At 37.3% G+C, this 19,223-nt stretch overlaps 1 protein-coding gene across 4 annotated transcripts in view; it reads left to right on the top strand.

Annotated features, from left to right (window-relative positions):
- LOC5566966 (BUB3-interacting and GLEBS motif-containing protein ZNF207) overlaps nucleotides 1–9,147 on the top strand; it is a 49,380-nt gene extending 40,233 nt beyond the window's left edge. For 3 of the 4 annotated variants that reach the window (XM_001651332.2, XM_001651333.2, XM_021845409.1), the window contains one exon: nucleotides 6,596–9,147. In XM_001651332.2, the coding sequence (XP_001651382.2) occupies nucleotides 6,596–6,690 (95 nt within the window). In that variant the 3' untranslated portion in view covers nucleotides 6,691–9,147. The remainder of the gene's footprint in view (nucleotides 1–6,595) is intronic. The other variant, XR_002500607.1, reaches the window with a different exon arrangement.
- The last annotated feature ends 10,076 nt before the right edge of the window (nucleotides 9,148–19,223 follow it).

The raw sequence follows: 19,223 nt of genomic DNA, 5'->3' as shown, positions 1-19,223 counted from the left end.
GAGGGAGAAACCAATACTAAATTTCTGTACGTCATAGTGAGCCGAGATTCCGCTGTCACGAACTGTTACTGTGAGCCCAGATCTCGAACATTGGACTAACATGGAAAAAGCGCGTAACTGATTAAAACACATTTTCGCATTTCATCAAAAGTGACAAAAATTGAATGAAAATCAATTCATACACAAAATGTAAGTAATGTCACGTGAGCACCTTCCAACTGATTGAATATAAAGCATTGAAAAACGCATCGTTTTACTTTTTTCAATGAAAATTATTATTTATTGCATAGAAAACTGTGGCCCTTTTTCCATGTTTGTCAGGAAAGATAGAAAGTACACAACAAAAGAAAACTAGCGGTTTTCCCCAAGCCTGTCTTGATTGTTGTTGGCAAGCTGGAGTTATCTTGCAGTTCAAACAAACGTTGTTCTATATTTCGTGTGTAGTATCGGTGCCTCCCTCCCAGGTCATTACCAGCGCCACATCGCTTGAGCTGCGTATGAAAGAGCTACGTGTACTCAGTACACGCATCCGACCGGTCTTGGGATAAGACTGAGATCAACTCAATTTTGGCAAAAATGCACGGCAGTCGAAGCCTTTTAAAAGACCAAGAAGATATATGAACCTTAGGGTGCGGCTAATTTTTGAAAAGGCACTAAAGGCATCTACAACTATTTTCACCTCATTATACAGGCATCTAGATGGTCCACATCATATAGTCGAAGACTCGCGATCCGAGAGTTACTATTCCGATCTTCGTTGAAAAATGTTGTCATCACTTCAATTATTGCGCTCTGTTTTTTACAGCATATGACGGAGCGCATGAGACCGCATCGACACACATTCAAGAAATATTAGGCGAACCGAAAAAGATGTACAGCGCGTCCTTGTGCCTGCAAGCAATGTGGTCCCTACACATAAGGTTACAGCGCGTGTACAGTAACCCTATGTAAGGGTTTCCAATTCATGTGACACCCATAACAAGACAAAGAATCAGTCAATCAGGCACATTTTTTTTTAAATTTTGACTATGAAATCCTGGTACCGTAAAATGGGGTGAAGTCCATAATTTTTGAGCGATTCTGTTCTATAATCCTTAGTAGGATGCATGTATTATCGTCCAAATATTTTTGAAACCTGTACTGATTGGATGTTTATCGAATTATACAAACGAAATGTTATCAAAATAACAAAAACATTTTTTAGAAATCAAAAAGTGGAATATTTGATTCTGGGGCGAAGTTGATCAATCATTGCGACAGGTTTTCTTAAATAAAGAGACATGCTATTTACTAAATTTGGAGTCACTGATCCCGAATCAAAACTCAAAAATCTTACAACTTGTTGATAAATCGGTCAATTTTAGAATTGAATGTTGTGAATTACAGAATAGACAACATTAAACGCCTAAAGGTATGTAATTACCTTTGAAATTAGCAACTCGCTCACAAAAAGAACATTTTTTTTCCGGAAATGAATTTTTATCCTTAGAGCAAATTTAAAAATGAGTTTACAGAACATATCTGGAATGTATGAAACAGTGTTTTTAAATGGTGTCTTTATACACACTTAAATCAGGATGCCGATCTCAGCTGTGCAGATCTCGGTTAAAGTTCGTTTGCTGACATCTCAGCAAATGTGACGTTTGATGTCAGCGGCATCCAAAGGTGCTGCTATAAACAAACTTGATATTTTGCTGACATATCAGTTGAAATTCAGTTGCTGACCGCTCGGCTGTGCGGATCTCGGCAAAAGAATGAAAATTAGCCGAGCTCAACTGAGTGTGTAGATAGCCTTGGTAATGGTCAAATGTTGGGAGTAGAACCCTTCAACAGTTCATCGAAAATTTCTTTGAAAATCTGTGTTTTCCATGGCACAACTATATTGAACGGTGAACCGAATTTAGAATCATCAAGAGCAGCTATCAGGTAGTGCGATATGACAAAAGTTATAATAATTGAAAACGGATCATAGCTCTCTTGGCAGTTTATACATGTGGGTACGGGAATGATCAACTTCTCCCCACTGATCAACTACACCCCGTATTACGGTACCTAGTTTGTTTTGCACTGTTCTCTCTGAAATATATTTGATTTCATTATCAGAAATGATTGCCGATTGACTGCATTTATCGGGAAGGAATGGGTCTGAACTCCGATCCGGGTTAAAAAAGTGACCACACATCCGGATCTGACTGATGTTCCAATAATATGGCGCAGCAACTTTCAAGGTTTCAAGTCTGTTATGATATTGTTTTCTTTCAATGTGGCCATCACTGTGTATTTATGTTTCGTTTTTATTTTTCACCCATTACTATTTATTTAGTTGTATCCGGTGAGTACACATCCTCTACTATACGGATAACAAATTAATCATTGCAACCCTGCGGGTAATTGGGTACTATTTTACATGTCGATGTTCAGTATTCTCACTTGCTTTACCTCTAGAGTTCAAAAACTAACACATGTAGGCCCTGTTACTAATCCTTTTGATTCTGCCTTTTGTACGTAGCATTTAAAATAATGTAAGCCTTTATGTACATTGCTCACCACATTTTGCTCTGACTTATGATTTTTATCGTTCCGCTTTCATTGTTAAACATTTTTCGTTGTCCAATTTTGTCTTCTTTCTCTTTCCGAACAACCAAACGGCAGTACGCAAATATTAGGTCAAACAATTGGCTCAAAACATCCGACGAACGTAAAATATGATCCAACCAATACGGTCAGTGGTCAAAAACGTTCTATAGTGTCCATATGTTCATCTGTTATTTTCTCTCATAAGATGGTGTACTGTTTGCTACTTGATCATGCAGCGATGACTGATTGAAAGAGAACTGTGATAAACAAGGTTACTTTTCAGCAGTTTTACAATTTAATAACTGTTAGTCTTAAAGAAAAGTTTACATTTTATACTCTTGCAGGGCTGTTATAGTAGAGCCTAATGAATGGCAGCTTTTTGTGTGTTTCAATGGGTTTGTTAATATTATAGCTAACAAAGTATTAATAAGAGTAGTTCCTAAATGATTGGCTTCATAACTGTTTTGTTTGAACTCATTGCGATTGCTTGATATACTAACTAATGTTAGTGAAATATATACTAACCATAGTTGTAAGAATCACGAAACATTTATTTTAAATAATTCCAGCAAATCTACATTCGATAACACCTTATAATTTTAATTGTTGACGATTGAACAATTATTGAATTAAATTGCGACTAAATAGACTGTTTTTCACCAATACCCCATCACGTAACCCCCGCTGAAACAAGAGCTATCACTAACTATGTACGTATCCAAGACACTCCCTGAACGTCGATCATTTTGCCCTCCATCCACTCCACTGTCTCACACACACAAACATGTATTGATTGGAGTTTGTAGTAATTTTTATCAAAAAAAGTTGACCAAAATGCCAGAATACCCAACAAGAATCACATTTGCCCAGCTCAAGGTTAGTTAAAGTTTTCATTTCTACACTTACTTTCGCGATGTCAACGTAAGTTGCTTTTACATTTATTATTACACTTTAGTCTATCTGTTTTTGGGGTTTTAGTTTATAATACACTGTTCTCTTCTACTGCTCCTGTGGGTATCGTCTTTCATTTTCTATTTCTAATTTTAGTTTTAATTTTTCATGTATTTAGTCTGATTTATCCGTTTCATAGAGATTGTAATTTTTTATTCAGAAACATATGTTGGTTGAGGATTATTTTGATTTTGGGCTCGCAGATCAATGAAAATATTTCTTCCAGATGTGAAATGCGTTGTTGGGATCAAAACAAAGGCGCCACTGTATATGGGATTTAACATCGTGACAGCATTGCTGTTCTGTCAAACACACAAGGCTACGGTGGCGCTATCTATGCTTTCCATAGCGGCCGTTTTGGTTATTTTAATGATCCATTATCATTTCTACCTTTATTGGCTATCATATTCAGTTGAAATCAAATGTTTACTTTTATAACTGCTCATTTCAACCATTGGATTGGAACCTATACTACCTATGAAACAATTATTGTCCCATATTGAAAAACTGGGCATTGGTAAATGTCGCTCAAAGTTTGAAGTTTGTCGATAATTTTCATAAAGGCTCCGATCAGGATTCAATTGTGATATCTTTCTTATCAAGTGTTTTATTCCTCAATTTAAAAAAAAAAAAAAAACAATTTTTACTTTCTTTTGGCTGATCCTGCTATATAATTTTCATAGCAGAATTTTAATACGTTGAAATTGCTTTCAATTAATGTTTTTGAGACAGCTTTGGAGTTTAAGTTAGTTGTTTGTAGAACAGATTCGAATTCCACTTCTCATTTTGGCATTGTGATGCCCCTGGAACAATGGAATTTGCTAATTTTTCGAATACATTGTCTATCACCCCTATTCTTGTTTTCATTCGAATGCTTTTTCGATCGAAAATCGTTTTGCATTCCTGTTTACGCCAGCAAAATCATATGGGCCGGACGAATAGGATTTGATCGTAAGTAGGGGCATAATGAACATACGGAGAACGTGGGCCAAAATCGAAGTTGGAAAGACACAGCCATGGACCGAGTGAATTGGCGTAACATCGTAAACGAGGTTTTATCAAATTAATTGATGTAACACCAACTAAATAAATAAATAATAGGGCAATGTATTTGTTGTTGCGTTTTTATTGACAATTGATACACTGATTTTAACTATAATGGATTATTTTAATTATTATGTGTAATCATCAATGCTCTGACTTTGCTGCTGTTCAAGTTTAAATAATCAATACAAAAAATATTCTCAGGTAAGAAAGTTTCATCGGATTCACGAAATTAGTAGAGAAACAGTGCAACCAAACTGACTATGCTTGACGATTAACCCGTATAGGCCTGAGTGAAAGAAAAATCACTAAAATTCTCACCGCTCAGCGAGTACTTAACTGATTTAAATTATTTTTGTCAGTATACTGGCACACATAAAAGTGACAAAAGGATTTCGGGAATGTTCATGTGCCCGGAGTTATTCAGGTGGGTAACTGGGTCAGGTCGGCTGAAAAGGGCGCTGTACTTCTGTGGTAGGCAAATTTCAAGTTACAGATAATTTCCTTAATCGGCTATAATGTGGCCACTATATCAAGGAATTTTAAGAAAAGCGCATCAGCGTAAACCTTTTGAGAAACGATTGGATTGGATTACCTTGTGTCCTGCATTTGTTTGACCCTTGAAACAACCATTTTGGGTCCCCATGATGCCTCAAATTTACGACAAAGTTGCCAATTTGTATTTTATCATATGTGTCAAGCTCATGGCAACGTATTTCAGTAAATTGTTATGTTTAATCTCTACTGTTAGAGAATTGAAACAGTTTAGTATCCAACAAATCCATAGCCGGTTCTTTAGGGCATTAAGCCCGAGCTGCCACATCCAGTACATTCTTAACAGTGCTTATCTCTTCATTAATAATGATGAATATCAGATCTTAATGATTTATGCAAATTAAAATGATTGCCATTGCAAATAAATAAAGACAACTTGGCATGTCCCAAAAAATAGCCCTTTTCACCCGACCTGACCCAATGACCCACCAAAATATCTCCGACCACAGGAACATTCCCGAGATCCCTTGGCCACTTTTAGGAACTAGATATGTGGGCCAGTATACTGACAAAAAATTATTTGAATCCTATTCGCCTATCCGTATTCGCTGAGCGGTGACGGTTTTAGTATTTTTGCTTTCACTCAGGCCAATACGGGTTAAATATGTTGTGAAGGTTGGGTTGTGAAGATTTTACAAATTCAAAAGAACATTTACAGTTTCCTGTGCTTTGAATTGACGAGATCCTAATTTTAAAAGATCTTCATCAAAACTTTCGAAAGATTTCTGGGGCTTTAAATGTTTACATTCATATCTATTTTGTGAGTATTCTGCCATGCCAACCGACATATCACCTTCCGGAAGTATGTTTTCATTGATGTTGCGAATTGCTAGCTACCATACTTCGTCAAAACCTGTGTAAAATGATCTCAATTTCCATTCTCATTAGGCATGGGTTCAGTCTGAAGATAGCACCACTTGAATATTTTACTTCACTCACTGTGTTCCTTTTTAGTCCGAGTTCAATTCTTCTTCTACTAATCTGTGTGTGTGTGCGTGTGTGTCTTACAATTCAAAAAAACTTCACTGGTGTTGTTTAACTTTGTCACCTTTTCACTAATTACTAAAATCAAAGTTGGTTTTCGTTATCTTTCTAACACTTTAGATTAGTATTTTTCATTCTTTTACTTTTCCCCTAAATCGTTTGTGTGCCAACATTTGTTTGCATCATTAGTTTAATATGCCTTTAGCTCTAAGTATTCTTACTGTACTTGCTGTACTCGTATATATTGAAGTATATCCCAGGGTAAATTGCCAAGCAATTCATTTTTTTTCTTTTGGATATTGTGAAATGATATACTTAGTATTGATTTGATTGAAAACAGAATAAAGAATATACACAATTGTATGCTTTGTCGCCACGGTTTCGCCCGTCACGGTCCGAACGGCACTAATCCCCATTTCGAATTGCTTTCTCTTCCCTTCTCTGTCTTTCCTGGCCTGTCTGGGTTCGTTGTTCCAAAAAACAGGTGGCCTCATCACGCAGATCCCGGGGGTGCCCGGTATGGGGATGATGTTTCCGGGGCCGCCGATGTTGCCGATGCTGCCTCCCCGTTTCCGGTGATCAGTTCAGGGACCAGTGGTGCTGCAGACCGCTGCCGGGCCTCTGTTGAACCTTGGCCTGCCGATTGTGTTCCCTTGAGCGGATGATAGATAGGGAAGACCACCAGCGGATTGTGGTAGGCCACAAGAGCGATAGCAGCAAACCACGCAAATGGAAGGGAGCGAAAGGACATCCGGCTCCGGCAGGATCTTCAGCGACTCTACATAGCAAGCAAGTGGCAATTTTTCTTCTATGATGTTTTATATAATCCTAATCACCTAGTGGGTAGTTACTAAGATAGTAAGGCCTTACACAGTTTTTTCAAAGCGTGGGTTGTTACGAGATTCGGAAGATTCTCTCTTTGCTTTCATTTCTGCAGTTCAGGTAGAGATAATCGTGTAACAGTGTATTACGATATCAAGATATTAGTGGACTATAGTAATTTAAACGTGTCAGGATATTCCTTATGTATAATTATTGCAGCTTGAAGCTGTAGGCTTGTTGGTAGTGCCATTCGTGCTACCATCGCTGTAATCGATGTCAGAATGTGTATCATTAATATAGAATCATAAACTAATTCATCTTCGTTGGACGTTGGTGCTTCTTCTAGAAATGGTACTGCCAAATTAAAAGTTTACTGTACCCGAGATATTGAGCGTTGTCTTTCAACATCGGACATTTTACGGTCAGATACAACCAGTGAGGAACACTGTACTTTGTCTAGAAGAAGCCTTCCTAGCGAAGCTCGCCGTTTTCCTGGCAAACAATACGACACCCAGTAGCTCTGTTATACCAATGATTAAATAGCACCCTCGAGTCGTAATAATCCTTAATAGTAGTGTACGTATATGTATATTCGACAGGTTCACTCCCACACGTATCTCCGAGATATTTAAACCCACGAAACTGAGCGCAAACAGATAAGCAATGCTTTCGACTACTATTTTCCACTAGCGCCTACCGGTTAAAAAGAAACACTGCTAAAACATGATGGCCTTCCTCTGCGTAAGTCACAAAAGGGGTATGTCATTCTACTATTTTTTACTAGTATTTACCAAACTTAATCAACATCAAGTTCTTTTCCTACACATGAGAAAAGTTAAAAAGAATCGTTGTGAAGGTTACTAGGTCGTTTGCAGGGAGCATTTAGAATAAATTTTCAAATGTAACAATTTTCGAACAGGAATTTTCATGACAAATATGTTAGTTTTCAAATTCAAAATAGGAAGGTAAAATTTGCTCAATAGAACAACATTAGAGGCACACATAAGTATATGCTCTTCATTAGTTTTCTTTTCCATAGACATTCAATACCTAGTAATCGTTCAGATACCACGAAGATCAGCTATTCTTGCACCTTATTTTGAGAAGCATGCATTGAAAAACTATCGATATTCAGAGCAGAACATAGGATTTATCCCAGTTAAATTGAAAAAAAAAAAAAACAATACTAACCTTTTTTGCCATAGACATAAGACACGTTTTCAAATCGATTCCGCGATTCCCATAAAAAAATCAACAAATAACCAATATTTACTCTGTATGTTTCGTTCGAACAGAATTTACGTTTTCCTTAGAATTACCGAGTAGCGAAAGACCCCTCTGCTTTGCGGCAACGTGAGAGTAAAACAAATTTGAAAACAAAAAAACAGTAGGTACACACATGCCTGTAAAGACTCACTCGGCGCAAGGTAAGGGGTTCTCCATTTTATCCATTTATTACATATTACGCCTAACCAGAATCTATATACACTATTAAAATACATCGCGAGGATGGCCCATTTCAATGCCCGTTTCTTGTGTGGTTCGGTTCTTGTCCTGTCCTATATCCATGCAGGGAGGAGGACAGCTGAGGGGCGCGTTGCTTTGTTTGTCAGCTAGTATTGATCTGATTTTTTTTTCTGCGGAAGTATCGCACGTCATTCAATGGGAAGTTTGACCAATCTAGTTAAAAAAAAACTATCACATAACTTTCTATGTTGTGAATATAAATACATTATAAACATGAGGGACCCAACTAGTCGTAAAATCTGAGAATCAGACTCTGTCCCAGTTGGAAGTTAACGTTATAAGAAAGAAGAAGTAGAATATTTACATGCGAAAGCTTTAAACATAGCTGGTTATGAAAAACCTTAATTCGTAAGTTTCATGAGAAACCTCAGTTCTTAAAGTTACCTATCACTTTATTTATACTCAATAAATCATGTTTTCTGACAAATTGGTCTAATTACCCATTGTACGTCGGTAAGGGTGGTAACACTGACGGAATAAGCTATTTTTAAGAAACGGCAGCGTTTTTGGTACTACTACATGTTATCTTCACGTATCCTGTCAAAATTTCATTCATAATATGATGGATAAGCTGTTCCGAAATTTCTCGTTAAATGGCTTATTCCTATTGTTTGGCAGCACTGTCGACGAGGGAAAAGTGTTATCATTTTAAAGAATTAAACCTCGTTTTTGGTAAACAACTGTAATACAGTAAATGTTCGATAAATGCTACAATAGAGAGGCCCAGAATTAAAAGTGCAACAATCTCAAGTTGCGCCCTCACAGGGATGTTAGTAGGTCTCTTTTTAGAGACTCGGTCTCTATTTTGATGCAAGTCTCTAAAAAGTCTCAATTTCAAATGGAAGGCCTCTAAAGTCTCTTTTTTAACCAAAATCAAAATGGTCTCTAAAATCACTCTTTTCGTTCTCCTTGCAGTGAATTTTTATTCGAAATATCTAACCAGGAATTGCTTTAAAAAGTTAATGGTTCAAGGTCACATGATGAGATTTTATTGAAGATGTTCCTTCGCCGATTTTTTAGTTACTCCTCCAGTCATTCCTATATGAATACCTTCGTGAATTCATCTACGGTTTACATCAAGAATCGCTCAGATTTTTTTCCTGTTATTTTTTCAGGAAATCTCTTCTATGGACCAATAGGCCAGGGGAAGTGGTTCACCTAGAGTGAATTTATTTATTTATTAGTCTTCATCTTCAACACTTATTGTTGCACAGACTGTGACTTAATCTAGATTTGGAATCATTTTGGAATCCAAAGATGGTCATCAAAATGGCCGACACATTTTCAATGGCACTAAACTGAAAAATCTTCTAATTTTAAGCTTTCTATTTGTGCACAAAGCCAAAATAAGAAGTAAAATTTCATCGAATTATATATTTTTTTAATCATTATCCTACAAATCACTTAGGAAAATTTGCAAGTCTTTCTTAGAAGTTAGGGAGTTTTTCAGAGACCCTCGCAGGAGTTCACCAGGAAAGTTTCATCATTTACTATTGGATTTGTTATAGTGATACTATCAGGATTTTTGCAGACATCTTGAATGATCTCCTGTTATTTTTGTCCCTTTGCGATCCCTTTTCGGCATCTATTTTCAAAAATAAGGTATCTGAAGTTGCTATTTCAAGAGTCGCTGCCCTCAAATTTGTTGATTCGGGGCCCTAGGGTGAAAAATGTAATTTGGAGAGAACGTTACGCGTATATAATTTGGACATTTACGGCAAAATCAAATAAAAAATCCAAATTATGTTCACGTAACGGACTGTCTAAATTAATTTCAAATTCCTAGAAACTATTGTAAAAATTTAAACAGAATTCATGTTCCTTGGGGGACCGACATTCTCCATACAATAAATCTTTGGCCGCCATTTTGTTTTCAGTCGATTTATTGAAACACTAAAATGTGGGCTATGCAATGTCAGGTTATAAGAATCGTCTCTGAAAAAAATCATGGAAATTGGTTGAGTTGCCTTCGAGGAATCTGAAAATTACAAAAAGATGTTTTTTGAAGATTTCAAAACCTTCATTCGGCCAGATTGGTGCCAGAATTAAAGATGTTCATTACTCCAAAACGGTTGCACCAGTTTGCTTCATTTTTTCACAGCACACTCTCATTCAAGTATTATTTCGAAAAGCGAGCGATTGGACAGTCGGTCCCCCATGAAATTTCGGAATATCTCTGGATCCAGATGCCCAATGATCAACCTCGTCACAGGTTCTTAGAAAAGAAGAGTTTTTTGAGAACTTGTCGAAAAATGGTGTAAAAACATCGAAAAACAAAAAGTTATCGCTGTTTTAATATTTATTTGTGGTGAAACAATGAAGCTACTGGTAGAGGGGTTAAGATACATTAATCAATAGAGAAGAGACGGCTGTATACCGAAAGTTTGAAAATAACTACTTGGTAGCAGTCCCTTCTCAAATGATTAGACATCAATCCCTAGAAGGATACCTAAATAAATTCCTTAAGAATTTCTTTTGGGAAATATTAGGACGAATATTTGGAGTTTCTCCTGAAGGAATCTGTTAAATAATTCCTAAAGGTGTCAATAGAGAAACATGATTGAAATTTTTTAAGAAATTTCGAGCGAAAATGTTTCAAAATGTTTCTGGAAGAATATCTAAAGAAAATTTCCATACAAGTCCCTGAAGGAATCTTTTGAGTAATTTCAGGAGATATCCATTGAGAATTAAGGGTATACGCCCCGGGTTTTGCCAGCTCAAGAGAAAATGTTTATAAAAATTTTTTGGAAATTCCTGCATACTCTTCAAATACGCTAAATGAAAGCTTTTAATCCATATTACGAATGAACAATATCGGAACTGAGCAGAAATCTTATTTTTGCATTTAAAATTACGTTCAAATCGATATAAGCCACTAGAACCAGAATCGACCACATTTTACACTTCGATCCCTAAATTGGCCAATCACATTAATTTATCATAAAAGTGGCCAAACAAGGAATACTCTTGCCTAATTAGGTGTATAAAAGTTGAAATTACAAGGAAAATTATGTTTTTCTCTTATTTTCTTAAAACAATCCGGACGAACAAATGAATGCAGCTCTTCGTGAATATGTACTATTTAACACGAAATGATGTATCCTAATTTGCTGTGTAGAATGGTGTAAAGTGGGTATTCGCTCGTTGGAGGTCCGCTACATGGAATGAATCGATGGTTGGCTGTTCGCTGGTTGGAAAAAAAATCTTACTAAAAAGCACTCGAATGTCAAGAGAAGATGTCAAACCGACTTTGACGTCTGAGTACCGTCGCATTGAAGTATCCATATATAGAACAAATGTGTATGTATATGTACATTTTATGACGGTTTGCTCTCCAGATGCGTTAGTTTGGAGCATTTTCACCAGCTGTCAGTCGTTCCAACTAATGGATCGAATTCGCTAGATGGAAGGCAGTCTGTTCCAACCAGGGAATCGCTACTGTATAATCCTCTATGGTAACAATTAGCGCTATGGCCACAACCGGTGCATCTACTCTACAGGTTAAAAGATATCCAAAACAAAAATCTTGGTGCAAATCCCACGAAACCTCCTGGATGTCTCTCTCGCAACAGCATTGTTGTCAAAAACAGAGAGAGAGAGAGAGAGAGAGAGAGAGAGAGAGAGAGAGAGAGAGAGAGAGAGAGAGAGAGAGAGAGAGAGAGAGAGAGAGAGAGAGAGAGAGAGAGAGAGAGAGAGAGAGAGAGAGAGAGAGAGAGAGAGAGAGAGAGAGAGAGAGAGAGAGAGAGAGAGAGAGAGAGAGAGAGAGAGAGAGAGAGAGAGAGAGAGAGAGAGAGAGAGAGAGAGAGAGAGAGAGAGAGAGAGAGAGAGAGAGAGAGAGAGAGAGAGAGAGAGAGAGAGAGAGAGAGAGAGAAAGAGAGAGAGAGAGAGAGAGAGAGAGAGAGAGAGAGAGAGAGAGAGAGAGAGAGAGAGAGAGAGAGAGAGAGAGAGAGAGAGAGAGAGAGAGAGAGAGAGAGAGAGAGAGAGAGAGAGAGAGAGAGAGAGAGAGAGAGAGAGACGCACCGACCCAGCGTCGAAGTTCAATGAAATAAGTCAAATTTGGGTTCTTTCAAGTTTACCTAACTTTAAGTTGTTTTAACCCACTACGGAGACTTAGAAAGTTAACGCTAGGTAGTTGTTTTCATTGAGTTGTTTATTTTCGCTGTTAAACGAAAACTACTTAATACTGAACTTATAACAATTAATCCAAATTTGGGTTATTCCAAGGAAGAGCTGAATTGGGTCAAAAGAAGTCAAAGTTCGGTTGATTTGTGGCTCCGTGTACAGACGAGTGACATGAATCTGACGATTTACAAAGTAGGCCCCGAAATTAAACTGCCGTGTACGGTGAGATTCCGTTTTTGGCATGCTTCGTTTTTGGCACCCCCGATTTTGGCAGCTAAACGGATCCATTTTTGGCAATATTCTAGAATACAATTAAAATCAGTATTTGATTGTAAATATCAACGAGTTTTTGCTTTGAACAGCAGCACAGCTTCACTACAGATAACAAATATTTATGCCAGAAAAAAAAAACTTCTGAAAACCTGTGTAAATATTCAAACTGAAATCAGTATCCTAAAATATTTCATATTCACCACTGACATCGTTATGGGAATTTAGTGATAACAGCGCCACCACGATGTTGCTACTCGTATTGCCATTTAAAATTACCGTGAATTGCCTTACACAGTTTTACAATCGAATTTAAACGTCTGTTACCTGTGGCTTCACGCTTATTATATCCCGGAGTCCCATCTTCGTCGATATTCTGTCAAATACTTCATTCTAGTAGGGTTCTCAATTCTTTCACGGAATCAGCGATTTCTACTGGATTCTCAACATCTCTTCTCATACATTCACATTTAGTGAATAGCCTACTCAAGTCTGCCGGATTTAATTAAGATTGTCTGCACAACACACATGCATTCATTTCAAAAGCTAGCAATGCTATCCAGTCCAGACATGTCCTGATATTACAATTTTGTTTTTGGGTTTTGGTAAGTCACCTGCAGTATGGGTATCAAAGTCCCGAAAACTATGTCAGAAAACTGTTGCTGTTTATTACGGTTTCATCTGATGTGCTGATCTCGAATCGGTCATTCAAGAACAGATTTTTCAGTGGTCTATGTTTGACTACAAGCTTACCAGTGCTGTAAACGTTCGATGCTTTGCGTGACGTTCGTTTTATTGCCATGGTTAAGCAGTCATTTTAATTTCCAACATGCATCCGTAACAGTCACTTCTCATACATAGCATGAACGGAAGAATGAACATCGAGAAATACAAAAAAATTGTCAATTGGATGTCGCTTGACACGATGATATTTGCATAAATCATATGTTTTGCATACAATTCCGACAAATCGGATGATTTACAAACAGTGAATCAAATTGTCATAGAAACAAACGAAATACAATAAACAAAGCAGGCTCGCTCACAACTGTTTGTCCCAACTGTTGCGGATTGGGATACAGTCAAAAGCAAAATTGTCATGACAATCACAGGGCGCAACATTGTTGCACCCTTCTCAACTCGCGATTAATCAGTTATTTTCAACAAAAAAAAAAACAAGTTTGTTTTATTGATGATGTTCGATAATGTGGCAATGTTTACCAACTCGGAGAAAGTTCTCGAAAATTGCAAAGCTCAGAAATAGATTTTCCACTGTTGCAAATCCTTACCGAAAAAAGTATAGTTTCATGTAAAACTGTTTTTGAGATGTAAGCGTCCAAAGTTTCTTTATTTCACTTTTTTTACCTTTTTTCACATTAACCTCTCTCTGCCATGAACCATCCCATGAATTTTCTTATAGTTTCTAGAAAAACTGAATTGAAGTTTCTTTCCAAAACAGCTAAAATCTAAAATTAATTGAAATTCCGTGAATACATCACGATTTCTTCTCTTCTTCTTCTTGGCATTTACGTCCTCACTGGGAGGACGCCTGCTTCTCCGCTTAGTGTTCTTATGAGCACTTCCACTGTTATTAACTGAGAGCATTCTTTGCCAATCACGATTTGAATTTGGGGTTTTTATGACCCCAAGACACAAACGGAAGCTTAAACGAAACATTTGGGTCAACTTCTTGGGAAATCTGTGAAAGTATTACTGGATGAAGTCCTGAAGGAATCCTTGGAGTAATACCTAAAGACCTGAATGGGAAATGATTTCTAATCAACATCCTCGAGAAGAAACCATAAGAATTTTTAGCAGTACCATTAGAACATTGTTTTGAGGAACTATTTCAAAAGTTCTCGGAGCATTCAATGGCTCCTGTTTGGTCTTATTTTCAAGAGTGTTACCTCTAAAGGTTTAGAATTTAGAGAATGAGTACCAGATCTGTTATCAAAGTTGCAGTAAAGAATGATTGCGTTTAAATACTTTGCATCTATCGAACGTTTACTGTATTGAGCAGGAGAATTCTCGCGGAACATTACTAAAGGACCTATGTACAAATGAGAGATTCTCTCCTCTCTCGTTCTCTTTCGATTATAACAGTGGAATACTGAAGATTTTGGGAAGTTTTTCACTATAGATCGAATGTCAATTTCCTTGACTAGCGTTTCATACAAAAAACGCAACAGAAGAGGTTAATGTGACTCAGTTATTAATGAAAGAGAAAGTAAACAAAGAGAGCCTCTCAATGTTAGATAGGTCCTTTAGTAATGTTTCGCGAGAATTCAAGTTTTGAATGACCTTATTTAAAATGCTATTCCGAGCATTCGTGCCATTTTGGCTACCTACCAGTTTTACTCATGGATCATACGCCATGAACCAAATGACTTGTACCAATCGATCAATACATTTAGAGCTGACTTTCATAATTTCTGTTGGTTGGTAAAGGCTTTCACTGTGCGTGCGTGTGTGTGTTTTCCGAAAATTATACTTTTATTTTCACTTGGATGATACACATAAAACGTATTGTTTCATTAGCTGTTGGTCTTTCATCATTGTTTGTATCGAATTTTTCGTTTTATTCGTTTAGTCTTCACCAGATTTCTATGCTATGCTGTGTTCGAACGTAATATATCTAGTTGGAAGAATGAGTACTTACCTACACACAGACGTAAATTGCATACATCGATAGAAAGCGGCTTTCATTTCCGTAAATTTGTAGTGTTTCTAGTTTCGGACAAATGGGTTTTCCAGGGTTATTTCCCAACTGGCACGGTTGTGGGATCCTATTCATGTGCAAGTAGATGGTCGCTTCTATCATGATTTTTGGCCCCTTCCTCCCTTCCACCTAACAAGTACCCGGTAGAGGTCCAAAAGCGTAGGCTAGCCATCACAACAATCTATATCTGTTTATCGTTTCCAATTTACTAACCAATCACCACTCTCCGAAAGCGTAAGTACACATCTGTTTTTATTTTATTTTGCTCACATTTAATTTATTTACCCTTATCATTTCTCGAACTTTCGTCATAAGCCTTCGAACATCACTACAGGCAAGTAATCACCAAATTATGGAATGCAAATAGACGTACTGGCAGCCAAACTTACCGGGGAAGTGTGGTTGGACATTTTTATTAAGACATTTGGACCAGAAGGTGTTCGTTAAAATCTTTCGTTGACAATATGTCGGATATTTCGTATTAATTGTGGCAAAGTTTTCCCATAAGTTTTGCAGAACGAGTTATAACTCTAAAAGCATTAAATCTTCATCTCAGAAATATGATCATTAGAATCAAAGTACTTGCCGGTCACGGACTAATACAGGTGCGATGTTTTTCTTCGCTTTCTTTGATCGTGCTTCAAAATCAAATGAGAACAAATTTTGCAATTCTTGATGCAGAATGAAGGGACCGGAAAAAACACGCGTCACTTTACCAAAGGACAAAAGGACTTTTTTACTTTCTTTTTACTCAATAACTGAGGCACATGAGCCTCTTCTGTTGCGTTTTTAGTATGAAACGTTAGCCAAGGACATTGTCTTGCAATCTACAGTGAAAAACTTCCCAAAAGTATTACTATTGCATTTACTGTTGTAATCGAAAGAGATGCAAGGCGCGTAATGCGAAATTTCATAGGTGATGCTTTAAGTTAAGAATTAATGTTGCTCTTAGAGAACTGAAAACATTAAGAAACACAAATTTGGTATTATTAAAAACCGACAATTAGACGATATATTTCAGCACCTAATTCGTCCAAACAGTACGATATCAATGCCAACCACACCACCCAATTTGCTTCTTTCCGTAGTGATGTGTGAGTTCGCAAACTTCATCCTCAACCCTCCCCCCTGTAAAATTAGTCCAAACCCTCAAAATCAGAAAGCCAGAAAATTAAAAAAAAACCAACGAAACTCACTTCAACTACTTCTACTTTTGCTTTATTTCTTCCTCTTCAAGATGCTCTGTGAGAGAGTGCGCGTACTTAAGCCCTTTCGAATCCTGACTCTCGATTACGCGCAAATGTGTAGAAAAAGTGTGTGTCGGATAGTGGCAAACGTGCTCGAACCGAAACCGATAAGTACCTCATATTATTCTTATTTTAATTTCTCTCTTCATTTTTATCATTAATACTATTGATAGTTTGCCTAAGCAGCGCACATGTTGCACAAAAGTTGTAGGAAACATTCTTGCGAGTGCAACTCGCCCGGAAGTAACGGCAACGCAACTGTGTAACGTTTGTGCTGCTCGGCAAATCTGAGTTCAAAATTTCTTTGGGCTCAGATCCTAAAAAAAATACTATTGATTCAACTTATTTCACGTGTAAAACCAACCCAGGCAGGTGATAGTTCGAGACGGGTGTCCGTTATCACAAACTTGATGTTGGATAATCGCTTATCCCTTGCACGTGGATGGACACTTGTCGCGCAGTTTCCGACGATAGGATAAAATCAAATCGCTTGATAAATGTCCATCCCGCAGGCGACACAGTGGCGATGGAGGAAGCGTTGGAGTGTATCTTTCGGGTTAATATGAAACAAACAAAAAATTGACTAAGTACTTCAACGTTTTCCCCAGGGATCATATGTGTCACATCAAGTTTGTTGAGTGAGAAGTCCCTTGTCGATGGTTCGCGCCACCGACAGGCGAAATTTCCTTTCGCTGGAGTTTCACAGCCCGGTCCAGATTTATCAGATTTTCTATAAATGTGGTGGAGACGGTTTTTATTGGTTATATTTTGCGTCATTGGAGGTTTTCAATGTAAGCTGTTTTTTTTTTCTCACAATAATGACTATAGTAATATTGAAGGCATAATGCGTTTTCCGAGACCGAACGGCTGTTGGACTTTTCATCCCCTGCCTGGAATAATGGGCTTCTAGTGCAGTTTTTCTCAAACGGTTCGTAAAACTAGAAAAGCATCGTTTCGTTTTAAGTTTAGTTAACTACTACAGATCAACATCAGCTGCCTTTAGTTTCCCTTTTGTTCCACTACATCTACTAATACCATTCACCCTCTGTCGGCAAGCAAGTTTTCCTTTTCTTATAATTTCGTATTCTCCTGTTTGTATGGCAAGAGAAGTGGGTACTCGGATTGATTTCAGTAATATGTTTTTTCCTGTTTCGTATACAAAAGATAACTCGGTGTGTTGTATAGTGAGTGACTCAGTCCAAATATTGTTATTGTTAGTCTTAATTGAATATCGATTTTCTAGATAAGACACCCGCATCAAGCATTTCTCACCTCACCACAGACAAAGTACGAATGCCCGTTCCTCTAGTTAGTTCTCATTTTCTTATTTTTGCATCCATCGTATCATTCCTACTAGTAAATTCGAACCGAAATTCCCACAACTATTGGTTTTCCCTGACTCATCACACATTCATTTTCCCCCATTTTCACGCTAGTCTCTTTGCATCATCCATCATCATTCGGTATGGGGTCTTGAATTCTTTAGTTTACTCAATAGGCGTTCGTACATTCGTTTCTTTATGCAACTTAATAGCGTTGTAATTACTAAGCAACATAGCAAAAAAAATACAGAATATTAAACATTTAACACAAAATCACAATCACACTCTGGTAGATGGTATGTTGAACTACTCCTTGTATAACGTTAAGAACCATAAACGAGTAAAACCGGCGTCAAAATTCGACTTCCACGTAGCTCCGTTGTGGTTTAATGGTACCAAGTGCAAAAGCGACTAAAAGCAATTATTATCGTGTTAGTTTCGGAGTTTTTGTTTGGAAATTTTGGACTACCTTGCATAATAGACCGTTAACGTGAAAAACCAAAATCACCATTCTAAGTATGGACAGTCATCATTTGTGTAAAAGGAAAGAACGCTGCCTACCGGTGGTAATCTTCGAAGTGAAATAAACAAGAGTTCAGTGAAACGTGGTGTAAATGTACAAGAGTAGTTGTTATTATGGGTAAGATGATGACATCCTTTTGCGGTTTGGATAATGATTGGTTCTCCCAGCAGTTGCCAAGGTTCATGGATGGTTCGCATTCGCCACGTTCCATCTTCTAAGGACTGTGACGAACTGAACTTGGAATTTTCAAAATCCTATACCTTTTTGCATAGCTTAATTTCCACCCTTCACATGTTATTGAAGTTTGAGTCCATTTTTGACTAAACATCGTACACGTTGCCCCGACAGATCGTTATTATGAAAAAAAAATGTACTTCAAATCTGAGTACAAGGCTCGATTCCTGAGGTTATTCTGCACCTCTGGGCCAATTTTTAAAAAAACTCCCTAAAAGGAATCTCGAGAAATCTTGATTTGAAGTTTCAATATAAACTTTATTTAAAAATCGCAATATCACTGAATAAAAAAACAAGTAGCATATAATTGTTACCGTTATTATGTA

Source organism: Aedes aegypti, chromosome 2 (assembly GCF_002204515.2).
Source record: "Aedes aegypti strain LVP_AGWG chromosome 2, AaegL5.0 Primary Assembly, whole genome shotgun sequence".
NCBI lineage: Eukaryota > Metazoa > Arthropoda > Insecta > Diptera > Culicidae > Aedes > Aedes aegypti.
The sequence above is the reverse complement of the archived record's forward strand: the minus strand, read 5'-3'. Positions and strand labels throughout refer to the sequence as shown.